This window comes from Oreochromis aureus, linkage group 12 (genome assembly GCF_013358895.1).
Source record: "Oreochromis aureus strain Israel breed Guangdong linkage group 12, ZZ_aureus, whole genome shotgun sequence".
NCBI classification, from domain to species: domain Eukaryota; kingdom Metazoa; phylum Chordata; class Actinopteri; order Cichliformes; family Cichlidae; genus Oreochromis; species Oreochromis aureus.
In genome coordinates this window covers 25,271,559-25,292,456 of record NC_052953.1, presented here as the reverse complement: position 1 = coordinate 25,292,456, position 20,898 = coordinate 25,271,559, and the positions used below count along the sequence as shown (strand labels likewise).

The 20,898-nt window shown below is 40.3% G+C and overlaps 2 protein-coding genes across 8 annotated transcripts; one reads left to right on the top strand and one right to left on the bottom strand.

The window, feature by feature from the left end:
• Positions 1-752: 752 nt before the first annotated feature.
• Positions 753-5,945, bottom strand: LOC116335696 (afadin- and alpha-actinin-binding protein-like). Of its 7 annotated transcripts, none has more exons than XM_039620594.1 (11): positions 5,869-5,945; positions 3,911-4,008; positions 3,195-3,375; positions 2,847-2,997; positions 2,393-2,529; positions 1,974-2,123; positions 1,758-1,854; positions 1,399-1,548; positions 1,244-1,294; positions 1,019-1,168; positions 753-914 (listed from the first exon to the last, which is right to left on the bottom strand). In XM_039620594.1, the coding sequence occupies exons 2-11, from the start codon at positions 3,991-3,993 to the stop codon at positions 778-780; spliced, it is 1,287 nt and encodes a 428-aa protein (XP_039476528.1). In that variant the 5' UTR covers positions 3,994-4,008; positions 5,869-5,945; the 3' UTR covers positions 753-777. The 7 variants fall into 7 exon arrangements, with proteins under 7 accessions (XP_039476528.1, XP_039476521.1, XP_039476526.1 ...); XM_039620587.1 differs by having other exon boundaries at positions 754-914; positions 1,974-2,126; XM_039620592.1 differs by having other exon boundaries at positions 754-914; positions 1,019-1,165; positions 1,974-2,126.
• Positions 5,908-18,746, top strand: LOC116335698 (glycerol-3-phosphate acyltransferase 4). The gene is made up of 13 exons (XM_031759454.2): positions 5,908-6,072; positions 6,861-7,513; positions 9,774-9,843; positions 9,941-10,241; positions 11,578-11,652; positions 11,745-11,834; positions 13,884-13,977; positions 14,118-14,233; positions 14,442-14,497; positions 14,597-14,682; positions 14,775-14,903; positions 15,715-15,794; positions 17,372-18,746. The coding sequence occupies exons 2-13, from the start codon at positions 7,346-7,348 to the stop codon at positions 17,478-17,480; spliced, it is 1,374 nt and encodes a 457-aa protein (XP_031615314.1). The 5' UTR covers positions 5,908-6,072; positions 6,861-7,345; the 3' UTR covers positions 17,481-18,746.
• The last annotated feature ends 2,152 nt before the right edge of the window (positions 18,747-20,898 follow it).

Below are 20,898 nucleotides of genomic sequence, written 5' to 3'. Positions count from 1 at the left end.
TACTTATTTTTCACGTTTTCAAACGAAAACATCAGCACTTTTCGTACCTCCGACAGCGGGCGTGGGGAGTTTCTGTGTGCATTTGGCACACGGTGAGTCAGACGCTGTACGCTGCTTCCGGAGCAAAGTCATTGTCCGTGAGTTTGTCAAAATCATCCTATGGCTGTTCCCATCGATCTCCTCTTCGCTCACAATTTGCAGATAATTTGTGTCGCTACCTGGTGAGCAAAAAAAAAAAGAATACAATTTTAAGGCCCGGACTCCAAAGGATGGCCCTTCAATTAGTTATAATGATCGTACAATGAAAAATAGCGTTTATAATGGGTTTCAATGGGGCACAAATCGACCACTGAAGCTAATTTAAGGAAGTCAGACTGAAATTTTAAAATAAAGTTTAAAAAACTTTTTTTGGGGAAAATTTGGCTATATTCCATTCAACACAGTGCAAATGGCTTAGAACTGAAAAACGCAAAAGCCACAAAATGGTCCCAGGACCTCCAGAGGTTAAAGAAACAAATTGTTTCATGACAAATCATATTAACGTCACAGTGGTCTAAAGTCACTATCTTCTACATATGTAAACTGTGCAAGATGTTACATTCTTCCTATGCAAAAGCAGCAGATATACTACCTGTTATAAACCTAACAGCAACATTTACTGGAAAAATGCAGCTGTCACTCATTCTCAGTGTTGTGAACAAAGAGCCGGCATACTTGATTTGATTTGACTTAATACAGAAGAAACAATAAACACTGGACATTAATGATACGTTTAATTCAGCGATGGGAGATTTTGGCTTCAAATGAAGCTGTTCTTCTCATGTAACGGAGTGTGGTCCTCCCTGTACTCCCACTGTTGGTGCTGGATGATCGATTCCTCCGCATGCTCCTCGTTTGTCTTTGGTTGCACTGAGCTGCAATCACATTGAGGGGAAAACTTCAAATTAAGTTCATGCAGGTACATTATGCCATGCTTATTACTAATTCAGAAATTGTGGTACACATAAAGCTACCACACCTGTTTTCTGGGATAAGGCAAAGCGTGGGCTACAGGTCAGCGGTGGAAGCTGACGCGAGCGGGACACACTGGGTGTGGGGGAGGCTGTGTCTGAAGGACATTTGATGAGCTTTTCTGGAGCCACCGTCGCAGCTGCCTCTGTTTCAGCTGCTGGGGAAAAAAAGAGGCTGATTTAATGACTGCTGGAACTGATGGAAATTACTCATCACTTAAAAAGAAACTTGCTGGATGATCGATTCCTCTGCATGCTCCCCGTTTGTCTTTGGTTGCACTGAGCTGCAATCACATTGAGGGGAAAACTTCAAATTAAGTTCATGCAGGTACATTATGCCATGCTTATTACTAATTCAGAAATTGTGGTACACATAAAGCTACCACACCTGTTTTCTGGGATAAGGCAAAGCGTGGGCTACAGGTCAGCGGTGGAAGCTGACGCGAGCGGGACACACTGGGTGTGGGGGAGGCTGTGTCTGAAGGACATTTGATGAGCTTTTCTGGAGCCACCGTCGCAGCTGCCTCTGTTTCAGCTGCTGGGGAAAAAAAGAGGCTGATTTAATGACTGCTGGAACTGATGGAAATTACTCATCACTTAAAAAGAAACTTAGTCATAAGTCTATTTGGATATATTTTCCTTTTTTCAACTCCTGTTAATATGTAACATTTTCAAACCATCTAAAGCAACTGCTGCTCATCATTTTAGGGAAATTGATAGAAATCTGAGAGACTCACATATACTCACATTTTAACAATGGGGTTTTCTTTGAGTCTGCAAATGGACTCAATTTTAAAAACCGGTCTGTGAGCCATGTTGCTCGATCCTCCTCAAAGGCCCACCTCTGCAAAATGAACCCCCCAAAAAAGTTTTAAAAACAGTTCAAACATCTTAACTGAAGTCAGTAACCTGTCATATGCACACAACTTTGCACAAGATCTAAACTAATTTGTTTTTAATCACCTCGTGGCTCAGTCTGTTGGCTGCCTCTGCAAAGTTCTTCCTCTCCCTCTCAAAGATCTTCCACTCCTCCTTGAGGTGCTCCTTCTCTTGAAGCATGTAGCAATTGCTTAGCAGGGATGCGGTTTCCTCATCACACGGAGAGCTTAGCTGCTGCTATAGGAAAGAAAGGAACGTGGATGGATTAATCAACAATTTATTGATTATTTATAGAACAAAATGAGTTTCAACTAAAACACAAACAACAGTAAGTCAGGTGTTCATTCCAGAGTAACGTGAGAAGTAGCAGACATCTCTGATCCTGGTTTTGGTAAATGTATATTACCTTTCACTAAACACCGATAAATATTAAAGACGCTTTCTCTCTCTGTGCAAATTTCAGCTTTTAAATCCACAAAACCTCAGAGCTAATTCATCCGTACCTGTAGGAGCTGCTGCTGTGTTGGAATAAAGTCTTTGCACTGCTGGATCTCCAGCTTTAGTCTGTCCATCTCTTCCTCCTGAGTCTCTTGTGGAACAGCATCAGTGTTTTTGCTTTCCACCATCTGAACCAAGGATGCTAAAGCAAAAAGCCCAAATAATTAATCAGATTTAAATGTGTCTTATAAATACTGAATTCAGCAAGAAGAAGGAACAAGAAGTAAACATCAAACACAAAGTGACAGAGCCGCTGTATACAAAATATTCAAACCACACATTATCTTTTGCTTCCAATCAGCTCATAACATTTCTTGATTTTAACAGACAAAAAAACATAACAGGTCCATGTGAGAATACTGACTTTTAATTCTTTGAGCAATCACAGCAGAGGCTTCAGTTCATAATTTAAACAATTATTTGCATTAGTGAGGAATCGTTGATGTCACAGTATTTTACCTTGGCTGTCCAGTCTTTCGACGTGGCTCTTAAATCTTCCCCACTGGAGACGAATACTGTTGGTCAGTTTCTCCGGGGTATGAAAGCAATAAAGCTCTACACTTTCCTTACTGGAATCAAACACCTCTTCCTCTTCCTCCTCCGATGTGGCCTGGAGTGAATAAATAAAATAAAACATTTTTCAGTCTGCTGGTAGGACATCTAACAAACATTTTTGAATGACTAAGTGAAACAAAGAAGGAGGCTGATTGTTTAAAATTGCGAGGAAATGTCATCAGCAGCTTTAAAATGTGACGGAAGAGTCTCAAAAGAAAAATACAAAGTATACAAAAGGTGATCAAACACTACCTGTACGCCACTGTGTTCACGTTTGTCGCTTTTCACGGCTGGTTTTCTTGAACTTAGAATGGACACCATGTCTTTTTTTATCTGCTGCAACACTTTTCTCAGCTCTGCATTTTCCAGCACGAGCTCTCTCTGGCGAGCTTCATAGTAGCTCAGCAGAGTCTTATACATTTCCCCTTCATGCCTTATGAAGAGAAACACAGGTCTCTTATCGGTTAGACAGTTGTGCTCAATTTAAGAGGAAACATCCAAGATTAGTGCCAGCCATGTTTGAGGTTCATGCTGCCAAAATGTTCATTAGAGTGACCTAGAAAACTGACAAAGGCACTAATCTGCTTCTTGTTTGAGGCTCCGAAGTACAGGGACTAACATAGAGGAGTTTCTCTGATCCAAAGAAGGTTCACCTATATATCTAGGGTTCTCAGAGTGCCACTGGCCACCCTTACTAACATTTTATGCAAACAACAAAGAAGATTGAGCAGAGGGGTGATTTCTCTAATGCCAACTTTCCACTCTCCAGTCATCTTAGTCACACAGGTCTAGACACCAGTGTCTCTAGGCGAGTGGTTATTGGAGGTTGCTGGTGAATAGGTGAACATAACCACAAAGAGGTATGCAGTGATACACCAAAGACCACCTTATGATTAATTTGGTCACTAGCAGATAGCCGCGGTTACTGTAGCTGTCATGCTGTCTGCAAACACTTGCCAACTACTCACAGAGTGCTAGTCAAACTGTGGAAGGTGCAACACAAACTGGTCTCTGTATCATCAGGACAGACAAAGTTTGCCACAGGATCCATCTACGCAGCCTGCTCCTGAAATAGACGATCAGATTAACAGCAGCGATTCAACTTACAAGGATTTGGGAGGCAGTGGTGAGAGATGGAGGCATGAAGCTAGTGAGAAGATATATTTTACTGTTATTTTATCATTGCATCAGAATCATATAATAAGCATTGCATTAAAGCATTTATTGAAGCTATTGACATTACATTAACGTTTGTATTACAGTGATTGTTATAACCTCATGTTAATCTTCTATTTACAGGTGTTAGTATAATCATATAATCTTTCATTGCAGGTGTAACCATGATCATCTTTATACATATTGCCGCTTGGTGCTTATTATGGAGTTGTGCTCAAGTCAGTAAGGGTTAAAAGCTACAGTCAGCGGGATGTCTGACTGATCTATTGTCTCTCTGCACACACACACACACACACACACACACAAAATTTTGTGTAAACTTATAACTCCTTAAGGAGTTATAAGGTTAATGGGCGTCCAGTCAGTTAGCTAGTAAGTACTTTGGGTTTAATATCGGCACATATGGCAAAATAAGCAGCTTCTCTCATTACATTTCAGACAGGACAGTGGTAACAGCAGTAGCTACGATAATGTTAAATTTTTGATTTTAAATAGGCTGTAAACATTTCAATGGGAGCAACAGGACGGTCAAATATCACTGATTTTACTACAGAGCAGGACAGATTGTAGGGCAGCAAACATCATAGGAAAACACGTTTTCAACACAGCAGGTTGCCTGGTGTAATGTTTTTCAGCTAAAAAGAAACATGGCCTGACTCCTACCAACTATATGAAGAGTAACTTAGGGTTAAATGCAGCTCTTCTGTGGAACCAACTTCCAGTTTGGATTCAGGAGACAGACACTATCTCTACTTTCAAGATTAGGCTTAAAACTTTCCTTTTGCTAAAGCATATAGTTAGGGCTGGACCAGGTGACCCTGAATCCTCCCTTAGTTATGCTGCAATAGACGTAGGCTGCCGGGATTTCCCATGATGCATTGAGTTTTTCCCTTCCAGTCACCTTTCTCACTCACTATGTGCTAATAGACCTCTCTGCATCGAATCATATCTGTTATTAATCTCTGTCTCTCCACAGCATGTCTTTCATCCTGTTTTCCTTCTTTCACCCCAACCGTCGCAGCAGATGGCCGCCTCCCTGAGCCTGGTTCTGCCGGAGGTTTCTTCCTGTTAAAGGGAGTTTTTCCTTCCCACTGTCGCCAAAGTGCTTGCTCATAGGGGTCATATGATTGTTGGGTTTTCTCTGTATTTATTATTGTGCGATCTACTGTACAATATAAAGCGCCTTGAGGCGACTTTTTGTTGTGATTTGGCGCTATATAAATAAAATTGAATTGAATTGAATTGAATTGAATTGAATAATATGTCCTGTTTTAGGGCAGGCGCTTCCACCTCCGCTCCGCTGCGTCTCAGACACCATCGCTCTGGCACAAAGGGCACCTGAGAGAGAGGTGGGCTGGAACAAACCATTTTGGGAGGGGGGAGGGGTTATCTATACTTCTGTTGTTAAAATGTTCCATCTCAATTACGTACTGTATGCTTTTTATATTTTCAGTAGTGTGTCCTACAAACAGCAAATATTGTCAAAAAAAAAGTAAGAAATCTTTGGGGGTGCTTTGATCCATTTCAGCACCCCCCAAAATTTTAGCCCATTTAGCGATTTTAGCCCATTTTTGGGGGTGCTTCAAAATGGGCTAAAATCGCCCCTGCCCCAAATTATCATGATATTCCTGCCCATGGTTAGTGGATGTAAACCTCTGACCACAAGTGTGTGTGGCAAAGTTGCTCTACAGCGCCACTAGTGGTTAGAAAAAATAAAATCCCAATAAAGTATTCAACTGTAATAGCGTACTTGTACCACCAGAGGTCAGCACCGCTCGGTGGTGATATGGGGGCGGTGGGTCGGCAGGAGTTGGTCGTTTCAGTGATCCTCGAGCCGCCAGCTGTACGCTTGTGCTGTCCGACGGGTGGAGTTTGGCTGCAGTCCACAAGACAAAGACAAAGTGATGGGGGACGGAGCGCTGCTGTACCGGAGCCGGACTTAACGTGACTGAAGGTTGGTTAACTGTGAAGCCTTTTAAGCCTCGTGTAGTTTTGTTGTTAGGATAATTACTGGAAACACATCAAGTCCTCGTACCGAATTCAAGCTGGTAACTGAAAGGCTGTCTTAGCGAAGCATGAACTACCGGACAGCATCGTGGAGGACTGAGCTGAGCGCAAGCAGGCTAACGTTAGCAAAACGAGGCGATGCACACAAGGAGGCAAATTTGAGCCTCACTGTTAGCTCAGAGGCGAGAAGCTAACTTTATCCTTGGCTTCTTGTCATCAGTGTGCGTTCAGGAGTCTTTGAGTTTCGCAACCGAGCTTTTGCTTATATCGCTTTAATAGCCTCCTCGGGGTTGAGAGGCGGCCAAATTGTCCTAGAAAGCGTCTATAGCCGTTAAATAATGCATGAGCCGCGCTAATCCGAAGTGTTTTGTTTTTTTTTAAATTCAGGACGGAGCCTGTCGTTAGCCGCCCGGCTGCAGCATCAGCAGCTGGTACGAGAAGGGCCTCTAAGCTAACGTTATCGTTGCACCCCAGCCCATAACCGTAACATTTAAAGTTATCTGCTCCTTAGCAGAAAATAGGTGGGCGCTAACCTTATAAAGACCAGTGGCGTTTATTTATGTTCACGTTAGCATTAAGTTTGTACACCGGTATATGTAATATGTACTGAGCAGGCGCTGACACAAGGACACGTTGTCTGTCTTGCGTTATTAAATTACACAGACAGCAATCCGACCAAAGAGGTTTTAGGACTGAGACACAGCTGGTCCTGATCATGTGTTTACATCTTTCCAGGCCTTTGTGACTCCTGCCGAGCTCCCGGATCTTCACCACACAAGAAAAACCACCTGCTGTACCCAGCTGTTTTTGTCCCAGTGTTTACATCTCTTCCGCCAGTGGGAGGCATTTCTCAAACCGCAGAAAACCTCTGCAACAAGGGACAGGCAGTTTTTTTTTGCACACCTGCCTTAAAGAATTGTTCCCCCTTTTTTTCCCGGAACTCTTTTCAGCTCAGTTTCAGAATCCAGTTTGAGGTGAATCTACTGAAATACTTAACACTGCCCAAGAGGGCAACAACAAGATGGTCACCTGTATTTGTAATAATTCGCAGTTCAATGCAAGGAGAAGCTCCACCCCCTAGTTATCTTGATGAAGGCCTTTTTCTGACAAAAAGGTAAAGGCCACTTGGGGCCTGGAGGTGAAGACCTGCACCTCTTTTCACATCTGCTCAGTCCTGGGATTTTACACTGTTTTTGAACTGAACCCATCCGACTTCAAAGATGGAACTCTTCTTCAATCCTTTTGATAACTTGGTGTGTATCCTGCTGGGCATCTCCTTCACCGTGTGGTTCACCCTGCTGCTGGTCTTCATTATTGTGCCTGCCATCTTTGGGGTGTCCTTTGGTATCCGGCGTCTTTACATGAAAACACTGTTAAAGGTCTTTGAGGTAAGAGCTTGCTACCTCGTGACTCAAAGTTTATTGCAGTCTGATGTGCTGTGGCAATCATAAATGTTGTGGATAAAGGTGTGTTTGTGCTTTTGTACAGTTGACAGTTAAAATGATTGCCTCTGCTGCCGAGCACAATGGCAAGGACATAAAAGTTGCTAGCGTTGTTCCCCAAATGTGTCATTAAAATTTTATCTTAGTTGTAAAAAGGAAATAAGTTGTAGAAAACAGCGATTGTTCACTGGCACGTCTCCAGCTTTATTTGTGCCTTTAACAACTGACCAGTATGCATTGCATTGTCTGACTGATAGAGATCAACACCACAGCCACAGGATATTCTTCCCTTGTTATGCAAGTTTAGAAAACAGTGGTTGTCAGTAAGTATTGTCTCTGCTTACTGAATTGATGTCGTTACTTTAAAGATATGCGTTTGAACTCCTAATAATGGCACGGTGCATCAGCTGCTCTGCCCAGTTGTGTCACTAGTAAAGCAGTCATTACTTTCCATCATGTACCTCTGAGAGCAGAACTTGTGCCAGAAATAAATGAACCACTGGGAGATAATCAGATGTTCTTAGCTCATGATTCAAGGAGCAGCAGTGAGATTTCCAGAAAAGAACAGATAGGACCGAGAGCGTGCAAGGCGGAGAATGAAGATGTAGCACATGGATTTGGTTCACTAGGTTTGATGGAAATAAAAACATGAATCCTGGCATCTTTGTGTATAGACAGTTTTAACTAAAAACCTAAAATGATGCTTTGTTTTGCAGTTACTTGCCTGAAGAATTTGCTTTACTGTTAACCAATCGGTGTATAAATGGCAATACTTCATAAGATATGTATATATAGCAGTTAGGACCTTATCGCTCACATGCAGCTCTGGAGCTACATGCTGCAAAGCAGCTGCTTTATTTTGGTCCTCATCTTTTTACTAGAAGGAGGCGCTCTCTGTTTACTCTTGCAGTCACCACTGACAACTGCAGCTGCATTTTCATATGATGACTCAGTAAGACAACTTGTCACGACACGGTTTAAAGGTACCTGTAAAAGAAAACAAAATTTAAAAAAGTGACAAACCTTGGTTGACTAGTGTTGCTTGTATCAGATTTGACTAATGATGGCTTGTGTAGAGCCTTCATTACTAGAGTTAATGTTAATCGTTACTGTAAAACAAAGTTCTTTTTTGGAAATTTAATAAAACATCTTAATTATCCAGCCTAAATAAAGGTGTTTAGGTTTTTTTGTGATTTAGAGCCAAAAGTTTGAAAGTTTGCGAGATCTCCAGCCACCAAGCATTCCAGTACTCTTGACTAATTTGAGTTTTGCAGACTTTCATTCCTTACTGTGTTTGAGTACTTAAAAACATGCATTTTGTTCCAGTGTCAGTTGATTTTTCTTATGATTGATGCAGAAAACCCTCAAAGTTGCCAAAATTCTGCACTGTGGAGTCTGAGGCTGTAGGCACAGGTGAAACTAATCTGGCACAACCCGGTTAATCATTTCCTGATATTTTCTCACCCACCACCACCAAACACACACACACAAACATGTTGTTTTCCAGCTTAGGAGAACACTGCGTTCTTTGATGCTCTTCATTTAGTTTTTATCTCAGCTAGCACAGCGTACGTAAATGAGTAGATGTTTGCATCATAGGAAATATTTTTGACATTTATTGCAGTATAATACATGTTAAACAGGGAGAAGTCTGCATTTTAGTGTTTCTGCTGGCACAGATAAGTCAGAAAAATTGGAGAAGTACTACACACGGAAATCCTTTTTTTTTCTTCTTTTTTTTGAATAAGCAAACATTTGGTGTCTGAAGATAAGCATGATATACTTGAACAACACTGGGGAGTTTGCCATTTTTAATCATTTGTGCAAAAAGGAAAAACAATAGATGTAATATTTCTTTTTGTGGGAAAAGTTCATCCATATTGCCTCTTGAGGGGAAATCAGTATCGGATGTTGGCTTGCTTAAAAGTTTGACCATTTGTCCATATAAGATTGCTTCTGCCGCCAGATGTTTGACATTTCTTTCATGTAATGTAATGTTGCAATGATGATTGAATGCAAGGCTTAGACCTCTCTTTGAAAAAACTCTGATAACCAGTGCACACATGTTTTCATTTTAGATACCTTTAGGCCAGGGTGTGGAGAATATTTGTGCACCTCTCCAGAATGGACTGGGATTTTTTTATTTCTCAAACATTTTGCGTCTCTTTCCAAATGTAGACCCATTTCTTTCTTTGTTTCTTTCTAGTGGGCCACACTTAGGATAGAGAGAGGAGCAAAAGAAAAGAATCACCTCCTGTACAAACCCTATTCAAATGGTAGGATCATTGTGTTTTCTTGGAAATATTTGTTCAAAAGATGTATTTGTTTTAGAGGTGAGTATTGTTGACTTTCTGTCTGTCTCAACTATTCCAGCTATCATTGCCAAGGAGCCAACCTCCTTGGAGGAGGAGATCAAGGAGATCCGGCGGAGTGGCAGCAATAAAGACCTGGACTCAGCCACCGAGTTTGAGTTATCTGACATTTTCTATTTTGCCCGGCGAGGAGTGGAAAGCATCATGGATGATGAAGTGACCAAGCGGTTTAGTGCTGAGGAGCTGGAGTCCTGGAATCTGCTGACCCGCAGCAACTATAATTTCCACTATATCAGCCTGAGGCTGACTGTCCTATGGGGGCTGGGCCTGCTGATCCGCTATGGTTTCCTGCTGCCTCTCAGGTATTAGCTGAACTTTCAAGAGTCACAGGCAAAAGCCCTCAGCACAGTTGCTGCTTTTGAAATACCAAAAACATGGATACACACAATACATTATCCCCTCCTGTACAAATAGGCACTGGTATAACCTTGACACAAATGCTTATGCTAGCATAAAAATCTGAGGAATTTAGTTTGAATACTTTTCCATATTTTAGCCTGTCGCAAACGCTCATCGTTATGTAACAACTTGTGTATGTAACATACTAATAATCTTCCTCCCTAGCATGTATGTTTGTATCTTCTGTCATATGACTCTATCTAAATAGTCAAATAAAAAGTTGCAAATGTACCACCTGTAGGTCAAACCAGCCTCACAATCGATGCTTCCAGTAGGGATATTTCAGAAAGGTCGGGTACACCCTCGATAGGTCTTTAGGCCGTCACAGCATTAACACACATGCAGATTAAGTGTTTGCACACCATCCCGTGGGTGTGTGGTTTGACTGTGGCAAAACCACAGATGATCAGTTCAAACCCAGGACTTTCTAGGTGTGATGCAGCAGTCCTGCCCAGCTGAGCGATGATAGAACACTTTTTTTCTGATATTGAGTTCTTCAGTTTTAACAGACTGTCCCAGGGTATGTTACTAAAGTTTCACATTTATGTTTTAACCACATGCAAGTCTAATGGGTTACTCAGTTTCGTGTGGTTACGTGACATGGGAACTTGCCGTTACATAACTAAAGACGCCACATACAGAGATCCTGTACGAGGCTCATCTTAGAAAGGCACAGGGATGGTGACTCAGTGCTAAGCGTGGCTGGCTCATTTCCAGTTGCCAGTGGGGAGACAAATCAGGCCACCGCTGCACAGACACCCTCCCTTCTAGTCTCCTGTCAAGCTAATAGATTCTCTCTTTCAGCCTTTGTCCAATTGAATATTGGCTTTGCTCATGACACTGTGAAACCTTCAGCTCCCTTATATTTTTCTTAATCCCCACACAATATAATCAGCACCTTTTCCAGCCCTGGATGATTGGTTCATCCAGATTAAGTCGACGCGTCGGCCAGCTTAACCGTCGCCTAATATGTCCTTCTGCAGGTTCTGCAGTCTTGTCTGAGACAGTGGAGTGTAGAGGAGGGCGTGACACTTTGAGTTGATGGCAAGAATCTTACACTACTGGATATTAATCGTGCTTTTTACATGAGCTCTTCAAAGTGAAAGCATGTGGTTCAGAAGAAAGCTTTTTAAGTAATATATCTGCATGTTAATGTCCATACAAAGACTAATTAATAAAACCAAAACAACTACAGTGTTCTGTTGTAAAGCTCTGAATTGTCCTGTCTCCTTCTATCAGGGTCACTCTTGCCTTCACTGGTGTAGGTCTGCTTGTGTTCCTCACCTCTGTTGTTGGGCTGCTGCCAAATGGAAGGTACAACTGATCTGATCGTTACGACTTTGACTGTATCAAAAGTATCAGATCAGCCCTGCAGACATGTTAATCCTGCTGTGTACTCTTTCCAGGATGAAAAATTTTCTGAGTGAGAAAGTCCATTTGATGTGCTACAGAATATGCGTCAGAGCTTTGACTGCCATTATAACCTACCATGACAGGTAAGGACCTACACTGTTTTCCCACATAACCACCAAGTCATGTGACTGTTTTATTCCATTGGTCAACCACTGGAAGTGTTTACTTGACATTGCTCATTTAATTGCATAATTTCTTGCGTCAGAAGCACATTACCTGTGGGAATGATGGCAACAGAGATGGCAGAAGCTAATTAATTATCCCTTCAAGGCTCGTGGCAGAGTGATTTCTGAATGCAAGCCTTTGTATTATTTTAAAGAAATAATATCATTTCTATAAAGGTTTAAACAATTTGTTTCAAAGGCTAGAGTTTGTGCTTGCTGTCATTTCCACTGGCTGTTTTTCCATTTTTTGGATCAGTGTCCTGTCATAAAGGACAGGATGATGGGTGGTGCATCTGCTGGTTGATTGCTTCACAGTGTTTCTCAACATTTTGGTTAATTTCCCAATTTTTTTTCATCCTTGCTCTTTAATGGCATACGCCCTGATAAGTTATATTGATTGATGTGTTATTATAATTTCTGTTCGCACTTAAAAAGAAATTGCATGAAGCCAGAGTTGTAACGGTGCAAAAGTCTGTCCGAAAAGTGTAACAGTGCTGCTGGTGATTATTGACTTCCCTGAAAAAAATCAAATTGCAATTCGATAGCGCTGAGAGCTATTTACTTTTTCATTGTCAAGGGGAAAACTACGTTTGACAAAAAGAAATACCCCCAAAAATTGCAAAATGTCAGCAGTCAGTTTTAAAAATGCTGTTGTAAATTTAATGCGTTTGGGGTTCTTTCCCACACTTTGGGCAATGAGCATGTCAAGATTTAAGCTTTGGTTCGAAGCTATCATAAACCTAGAAGGATACAATAATCCCAACCATGCAGCGGTTGCACTGCTTGTTCACATGGTCTCATTATTTTGCCTTTGAGAAACATAAGGCTCAGCAGACATCTTGTCCTGAGGGGAAAGGTGTCAGATTACATAATGACAGATGAGTTATGTTCAGAGAGCAGAAGCCATGGTGTTAACAACTGAAATCTGTGCATATAGTGTGTGAGTATGAAAGGAAGGGTGTCTGTAGCCAGACTCAAGACTTTCTGAATTAATTTTCACCGCAGCAGTCATTCTGATGCAAGATGAAGTACAGAAGTCGGCAACAGATGCTCACGAAACCATTGTGAGCTCAACCAAACTTTCCAATTTTTTACATAAAACATGTTTAGAGCCAAGGAATGTGTTTCATGTACCATTACTGATTCATTTAGATTTGGGTTTGAGAGATTTATTAAGTGATGCAAGAAATAATTGAAATCTAATTTTTTTTTTTTTTCGCAAGAACGTTGGAGGAACAAAACGTGAGAGAGGATCAAAAGGGTTGCACATGCAACCGGATGTGAAGGAGGAAGTTGATACTCACATTGTGCACTCTCTAGCAGCTGGTGTTTTCTTGTCAGTGCCAAGTGTATTGGAGGCTTGAAGGAATTTGAAATAATCAGCTGGCATTTTTAGTGATATTTGTTACATTTCTGAAAGAAAATGTGTCCAGATATGCTTTCACCTGCAGAACAATGGTGGTTTCTTGTTGAAATGAGAATATAAATTCAGATTCTGTTGAGAGATACGAGTTGAAGTCAAGTCAGTACTTGTTTGACATTTGTTGATTGGACTGATGCACATTAGGTACTCGTAGGTGAGCCAGAGCTGTAGCTTTGAGTGTCTGTTGGGCCTAGCCTGTTGTAACATGTATTCCTCCCCAGTCTGGTTCTAAAAATACTCAAGTGATACAGTAAGCAATGTTCTCTCCCTATTTAAGATGGAAACTCTATCTGTGGAATGTGGTCTTAGCTGTCAGATCCTCCATGCTCAGGGGGTCGCACATTTCAACATGGACAGCATGGGTTGCTTTGTTTTCACCAGAAAAGAGGGTGGGAGGCACTGCACCAAATCATACCAAAATTTCTATTAAGCATGGTTTTGCATTTGATTTTGGACTAAGTGTATTTTAACAGTTGCTTACCCCCACACTTCATAATCTTTATTAAGTCCCATCATAATTTAATTGTTGTTTTCCCCTTTTCTAGTGAGAATAAACCCAAAAATGGAGGCATCTGTGTCGCTAACCACACTTCACCAATTGATGTCATCATCCTGGCAAGCGATGGCTGTTATGCTATGGTAACTATACTGTTTCCTGGCACAAAATGTTGAAAAGAACAAAACCTTTACGTTGGTCACTTCTTCTACTGCAGGTATTTGTTGGAGTGGCAACTCTCCCAGAAATAGATGTGTTGCTATCTTTGTGTTTGTGTTGTTAGGTTGGACAAATCCATGGTGGCTTGATGGGGGTCATTCAGAGATCCATGGTCAAAGCTTGTCCACACATTTGGTTTGAACGCTCAGAAGTAAAAGACAGACATCTTGTGGCCAAAAGGTAGCATTACAATCTGTGTTTAGTGATATTTTTTGTACGTTTTTATGACGTTTCACCTTTTTATAAATTATTCCATGGTATGTTTTTGGATCATTCAAAGTAGAACTTCAAATTGGAATAAGTCTAATCAAATTTTTGTTTTAATAGTCTTTAAAAATGATCTCTTTAGAAATCTTTTGCATTAACCTGCAGAATTCTTTCATTACAGATTGAGCGACCATGTAGAAGATAAATCTAAACTGCCTATCCTCATTTTCCCAGAAGGTGAGCTCTGAGTGACATCATTAAAATCATATAGTTATCTAACTGCAAGTTTCATTTTATCTTACATAAACCTTGTCTTTTATAAATTCTTATTTCAAGGTACCTGCATTAACAACACATCGGTTATGATGTTTAAGAAGGGCAGTTTTGAAATCGGTGCCACAGTCTACCCTGTGGCTATTAAGGTAAAGTTTTTTGTTCTAGTTTTTAACCATAGTCTTGTCCACAGTAACACATGTACTGATTAATCATTTTGGTGTGTGCCTGATCCTCGTAGTATGATCCCCGCTTTGGAGATGCTTTCTGGAATAGCAGCAAGTTCGGGATGGTCAGCTACCTTTTGCGTATGATGAGCAGCTGGGCCATCGTCTGCAGCGTGTGGTACCTTCCTCCCATGTCTAGAGAGGTGAGCCTCAACTCAAGGCATCTCAACAAAGAGAAGCTTTCTTGTTTTTTTTGTTTTGTTTTGTTTTTTTTCATATATTGAGAGCACATTGTTTAAAATCCATATACTTGTAATGGATTTTTTGATCTTGATTTATTAAATTTTATTTTGACCAGTCGTCCTCAAAATTTGACTAGCAGGACCTGCAGTGACAATAACAGAACATGCGTTTCAGCTGTAGACCCTCTGTATTGTCTTGTCGCCCTGTTTATAAATTCCTACAATGAGATTAATGCCAAAGTTTTGATGGTATAAATTTTCAAGGCTTTATACTTTTAAAACTGTTTAGACAAGGGCAACAAAACATGAGGGGAATAAAATACCTAGTGAAACATCTCAGCATTAATTATCTTAACTGGCAACAGGTCATTAACATTGATTATGCAAAGAACATCTCAGAGAAGCAAAGTCTTTGAGAAATAAAGCAAGATTCAGAAATGCTGCTAACTCACTTATTTAAGATCGACTGAAATGAAACATAAATCTGTCCGGTGACCTGACCAATCAAAATCTATTCATTCATTCATTGTGTACATAGTCTTAAAGAGCTAAAAAGAGCAACCATCAGCGCACAACTCAAAAACCAGCATCCTCCATGGTATGTGGTGTATTAGTGCATATTGCATGAGCATGTGCTGCATGGCATTGCTACAGATGCTGCCACTCAGATCTCCTTCAGTAAGACAAAATGACAAGATTTTAGCAGCAATGCTGTCGATTATTTATGACCGCTTGCTTACCAGAGTCGTATTTATGTTTGTCCTCTCAACAGGAGGGAGAGGATGCAGTACAGTTCGCAAATCGTGTTAAAGCAGCCATAGCAAGGCAAGGAGGACTAGTCGATCTCTTGTGGTAAGATAACACTCTTCCATTTTCACATACACACTCGGTGAAGGACAAGGCATGAAAACCGTGTAACCATTCATACCAGACACTGGATCATAGAAAAGCACAAGTGTAACCAAAAGCAATAACAAAACCTTATAAAATAAAAGTTTTTTCTGTCAGTCACATACATAATCATTGCACCAGCTCACTGGAGCTCTTAACCAAATTCATCCATCATTAATGTGGCTTTCCTGCTATGAGACATGAAAATACCTGCCTGATTTAACCTGCCAGTAATTTAATGTTACATGTACTGTAGTCCCACACAGATCATTTTAAATGTCTAAAAATATACTAGATTTTGTTTACTGCGTTTCAGCTGCATCCATTAGTTTCCATGAAATGCATTGAGCAAACTGATGCAACCTAATAACACTGCTTTCCTTTCTTTTTATGAACTATGAACTGCTGAAACTTCCTTTAGTTACTACAGCTTTTTAGGCTGCCATCTGAATTACAGCTTATCTGCTTGTTACATGATGATGTCCCTTTTGCTTCCCTGTCCTCCTGTGGCGTTTGTTTAGACTCTTGTCTTTTTAATGTATTGTAATACTTTTTTTAGGTAACATAAACAAGCCCCTAAGAATAATCCGTGGCCGTTGTCAGTTTGTCTGGCTTTTTATTAGCACTGGTTATGTGCAGCACGCCTTTAAGCTCAGTTTTTATCTACTGTATCTACAGCCCCTGGGCTCATGGCTTGCCAGATACCAAATATTTTAACGCATCAGAAAAGAATCCCTCTCAGGCTGACTAAGATTTCAGTGGGAACCTGAAGCCTAGCCAAACTTCAGTAACACTACAAACATTGCTACTCCCAAAAAGTTGATTCTGTTCATCTGGACATGGCGTTTTTTTAGTGGGAGAAACATTTCATCACTCAGAATCTGAACAAAATCAACTTTTGGGGATTTCCTTACTTGGATGATTGAGCATGCAGACAAACATTGCTGCTGTTTTGTCCTGAGTGACAACAGATCTGTCACTTTCTTTCTTTCTTTTTTAACTTTCAGAACATGATTTATCATTTTTTGATGGAGAGTATATTAAGCTAACTTCTTACTCTGTTAAACAACATATATCCCCTTTTTCATGGATGTTAAACTTTTTTTGTAACACCAGGGTGAACTCCCACACTCATCATTTTATTGGCGCTGCAAGAATTTGGACTGTTGTTACTCTCAGTGATGCCACAGTGTTTGTTTGATTTCTGGGAAATGAAGAAGAGTTTGACATCATCAGCTATTTCTGGGTCCAGACTTATGAAGCTGATTGGCTCTAAAAGGCCAATCAACCTATAATTTAATTATTCTTACCAATTTCATGGAGACATTATTATATTCAATTAATTTTTCATAGTTGCGTATTTGCTTCCTCATCGTACCATTTGGTTGCCATTTTTTTTACAGAATAAGAATTTATTACAGTATTGCCATTTATGATAAAGTTTAAGTTTATATTTTTTACATTTTAATTGCTTTGGTAGAAACTAATCAGTAGAACATGTGTGGCTACATTGTTTACTAACTCAAGCTCTTTTATAGGGATGGAGGACTGAAAAGAGCAAAGGTTAAAGATACCTTTAAGGAAGAGCAGCAGAAGCTGTACAGTAAAATGCTGGTTGGCACCCAGGAGGACCGCAGCCGCTCCTGAAGGACCTTTATGGAGATGGACTGATTCAAAGCTGGGCACCTCTTACTGATTAGGCGATCAGCAGCGGTCCTTTTCTGTCGGAGCCCCTGGACTGGAAAATTCTGTCCCTGATGTCAAAAGTACTCCATTTGGCTTCCTCGGTCACTGCCTCAGCCTGGCATGTTAAGTTTGCTTCGCTGTTACGGGTCATTCTGAGTCTGCTGCCCTGTGTTGGAATAGCTTGACCGAAGCCTCGCTTGCATTAGAAATGAAGCAACAGAGTCTTCCTTGGTGGCAGTCTTTAAGGAAAAGTGTTTATTTTGTTTGTTTGTTTGTTTGTTTTTTCATTTAATAGTTTAATCTTTTTTTTTTAAGATTTTACAGTCATGTTTTTAAGTTATGTTTCAGTTTCAGACTTGATTATACCCGGGGTGTATAAAAGAGTTATTGTAGATAAAAACTCAGTTGTTCTAAAGCTTGGGTTTTTTCATGACCGGCTTGTACCCTTGATTCAGGGCACAGTGCCAGATTTTGTTACATTTCAAATATTTTTATGGGCTTTTTTCCAAGATGAAAAACAGACTTGTATTTTAAGCATTGAGTTTTACATTAAGACTTGTATCAACACATGGTCACTGTAGGAGCTGCGCTTGAGACGTGTTCCTGATATGCTGTCTGTGATTTCTTTTCTTTTTTTTCTCCTCTCTCCACTGAATGTGCAAGTGCTCACATTATGAAGTGGAAAATGTGCACCCACAGTTACTCTGATGGAAGTTTGTAGATTTAGACACCTATTCCTCTTCCAGCTAATAATGTATAACTGGAAAAAAAAGGGATTATTAGGAATTTCTTCAGCATTGTTCCTGTAAGGCTTGTGTCACGCAGGTAACGATGTAAAATCATAACAGTGGGTCTCTTCACTAAACGCATAGATATAATGGCAAATAGCCAAAACATACTCATACTAATACACCTTTTAAAAAGACATCTGTTCATTGACTTCCTGCCATTGCAGTGAACATGTTGGCTAGTTTATTTTAAGTAAACTCTAAAAGCTATTGTGTTTATCTGCCCCACCTCACCAATGACCTTTTTCCTAACTTAGCAGCCTCAAGGAGGTTTCATGAACAGACTGCAGCTTTACTTTGAACTCAAGAAACTTGGTGGACGGCCTCATTGGTTTCTCCCTGGGACCTTTATCTCACTGGTCTGCTGTTATCAGGGATAGTCGTTTAGATTATGTCAAATCATTTCATAAAAATAATAAATGTTCAAGAATGTTCACTACTTTTGACTTTGTTTTTCACTATATCTAAAGTATTGCCTTGACTTGCTGTTGTTTTCTGTCTTTCTGGATAGTTTTTCGTAGTGGGCACCATGTCCTCCAGTCTGGCATCAAGATTGGGATCTTTATTTTTCTAGCACTGTATTTTTGCATGTATTCCCTATCAGGGATCAGTGCTAAGGATCAGTGCATGAATGTACAGCACATCTGAAAAGATTTCAACATGTGAATACCTGAGATGCTTATGCGTGACCTTAAACAAGCCTTTCAACCTTGAAAACCCTCCAATGTGGTTGATTTAAAATAACTCTGCAAAGGCGAGTGGGCCAAAGTTCCTTAACGGTGATTTGAAAGACATTGCCAGTAATCACATACACTTGATTGCAGTTCGTGCTGCCAAAAGTGGCAAAACAAGTTATAAGGTTTACACAATCACTCTGTCACACAGAGCCAGATAGGTTTGGGTAGATTTTATCCCTTAATTTATTAAGTCACGATTTTAAAACTGCATTGTGTTTTGTCATTATCATTGCCTCATATTAAATATTTTTTGACAATCTGACACATGTAACTGTGACAACTAAATAAAGAATAAACCAGAAAGGGGGCAAATATTTGCCGAGTTTCAGCACACAGTAGAGTCAGATGTCAGAAGCTCACTTTTAGTCTGATACCTGCTCATGATGTGCGTCCGAATGACTAAAGCATTTATTCTTAAAAGTGCTGATAATTTTTTTTTTATAGGGGATAAAACAAAAGACAGACCTGTTTTAAAGTAGACTTAATAAGAATTTTGAACGCATAAAAATATCAAAACCTTTTGATCTCATGGGTGTGTCAATTGAAAGACAATGAACATCAGCTATTTCTAGGTCCAGTCTTATGAAGCTGATTGGCTCTACAAAGCCAAACAACCTATAATTTAATTATTAGGTTATTCTTACCAATTATGTGGAAACATTATTATATTCGATTCATTTTTCATAGTTGAGTATTTGCTTCCTCGTACCATTTGGTTGCCATTTTTTACAGAATAAGAATTTATTGCAGTATTGCAATTTATGATAAAGTTTATATTGTTTACATTTTAATTGCTTGGGTAGAAACTAACATGTAGAACATGTGTGGCTACATTGTTTATGAATTCAAGCTCTTTTATACGGATGGAGAACTGAAAAGGGCAAAGGTTAAAGATACCTGTGAAGAAGAGCAGCAGAAGCTGTACAGTAAAATGCTGGTTGGCACCCAGGAGGACAGAATCAAATTTTAGATTATTGAAACTTGACAAAATGTGGAAAACTTGACAGTTCAGTTTTATTTATAAATCACAACAACAGTCGCCTCAAAGCACTTTACATTGTGCCCCCTATAAGGAAGCACTTGGTGTCAGTGGGAATGAAAACCCCCCTTTTAACAGGAAGAAACCTCTAGCAGGACCAGGCTCAGGGAAGGACAGCCATCTGCCATGAGGGGAGGAAGACAGGACAAAGACGCACTGTGGAAGTGAGACAGAGATGAACAACAACCACAAGGTCTGAAACCTTTCACAGTGTACTGTACTGCCTCATTCAAGAATCCATGGCTGTCACGGCTGCAATAAACCACTTCTTCCTCCTTTCAGTGAGGCGTCCTTCCAAACCATTTGATTGCAATAGCTTCAAGTGGATTTGTTGATGCGGGTAAATAAAGCACACAGTGCTTGGAGGATGAGAAGAAAGAGGAAGCAGAGAGCGGCTTTCGGTTGTGTAACCCATGCCTTGGTTGAGCAGCTCACTAACAACATTACGGAGTGCCAGAGTCCAAGCCCCTGCTGCATGGCACACATCTATCTACTCCAAATAAGTCTTTTATAGCTTCTGGCTCCACTGGATACTAAGGATGGGGAAATGTTGTTATGCTGCTGTGGTGATGAAAAGATACTGGAGAAGGCGGGCTTTTCTAAAGAAAAATGACTAAAGTGGAAGTCATGCATCTGTTGGCACAGGACTGCAAATTACAGTGTAGTTAATGGTGATAGCAGCAGGGTATAATCACTGATCATACAGCTAAGGGGAAGTGAGGTTAAGGCAAGATGTACCTGTTATATAATTTGATTGTGCGCTGAAGAAACGCAACCTGCCCCAAAAGAAGTGCTACACAGGGAGAAGATGACTA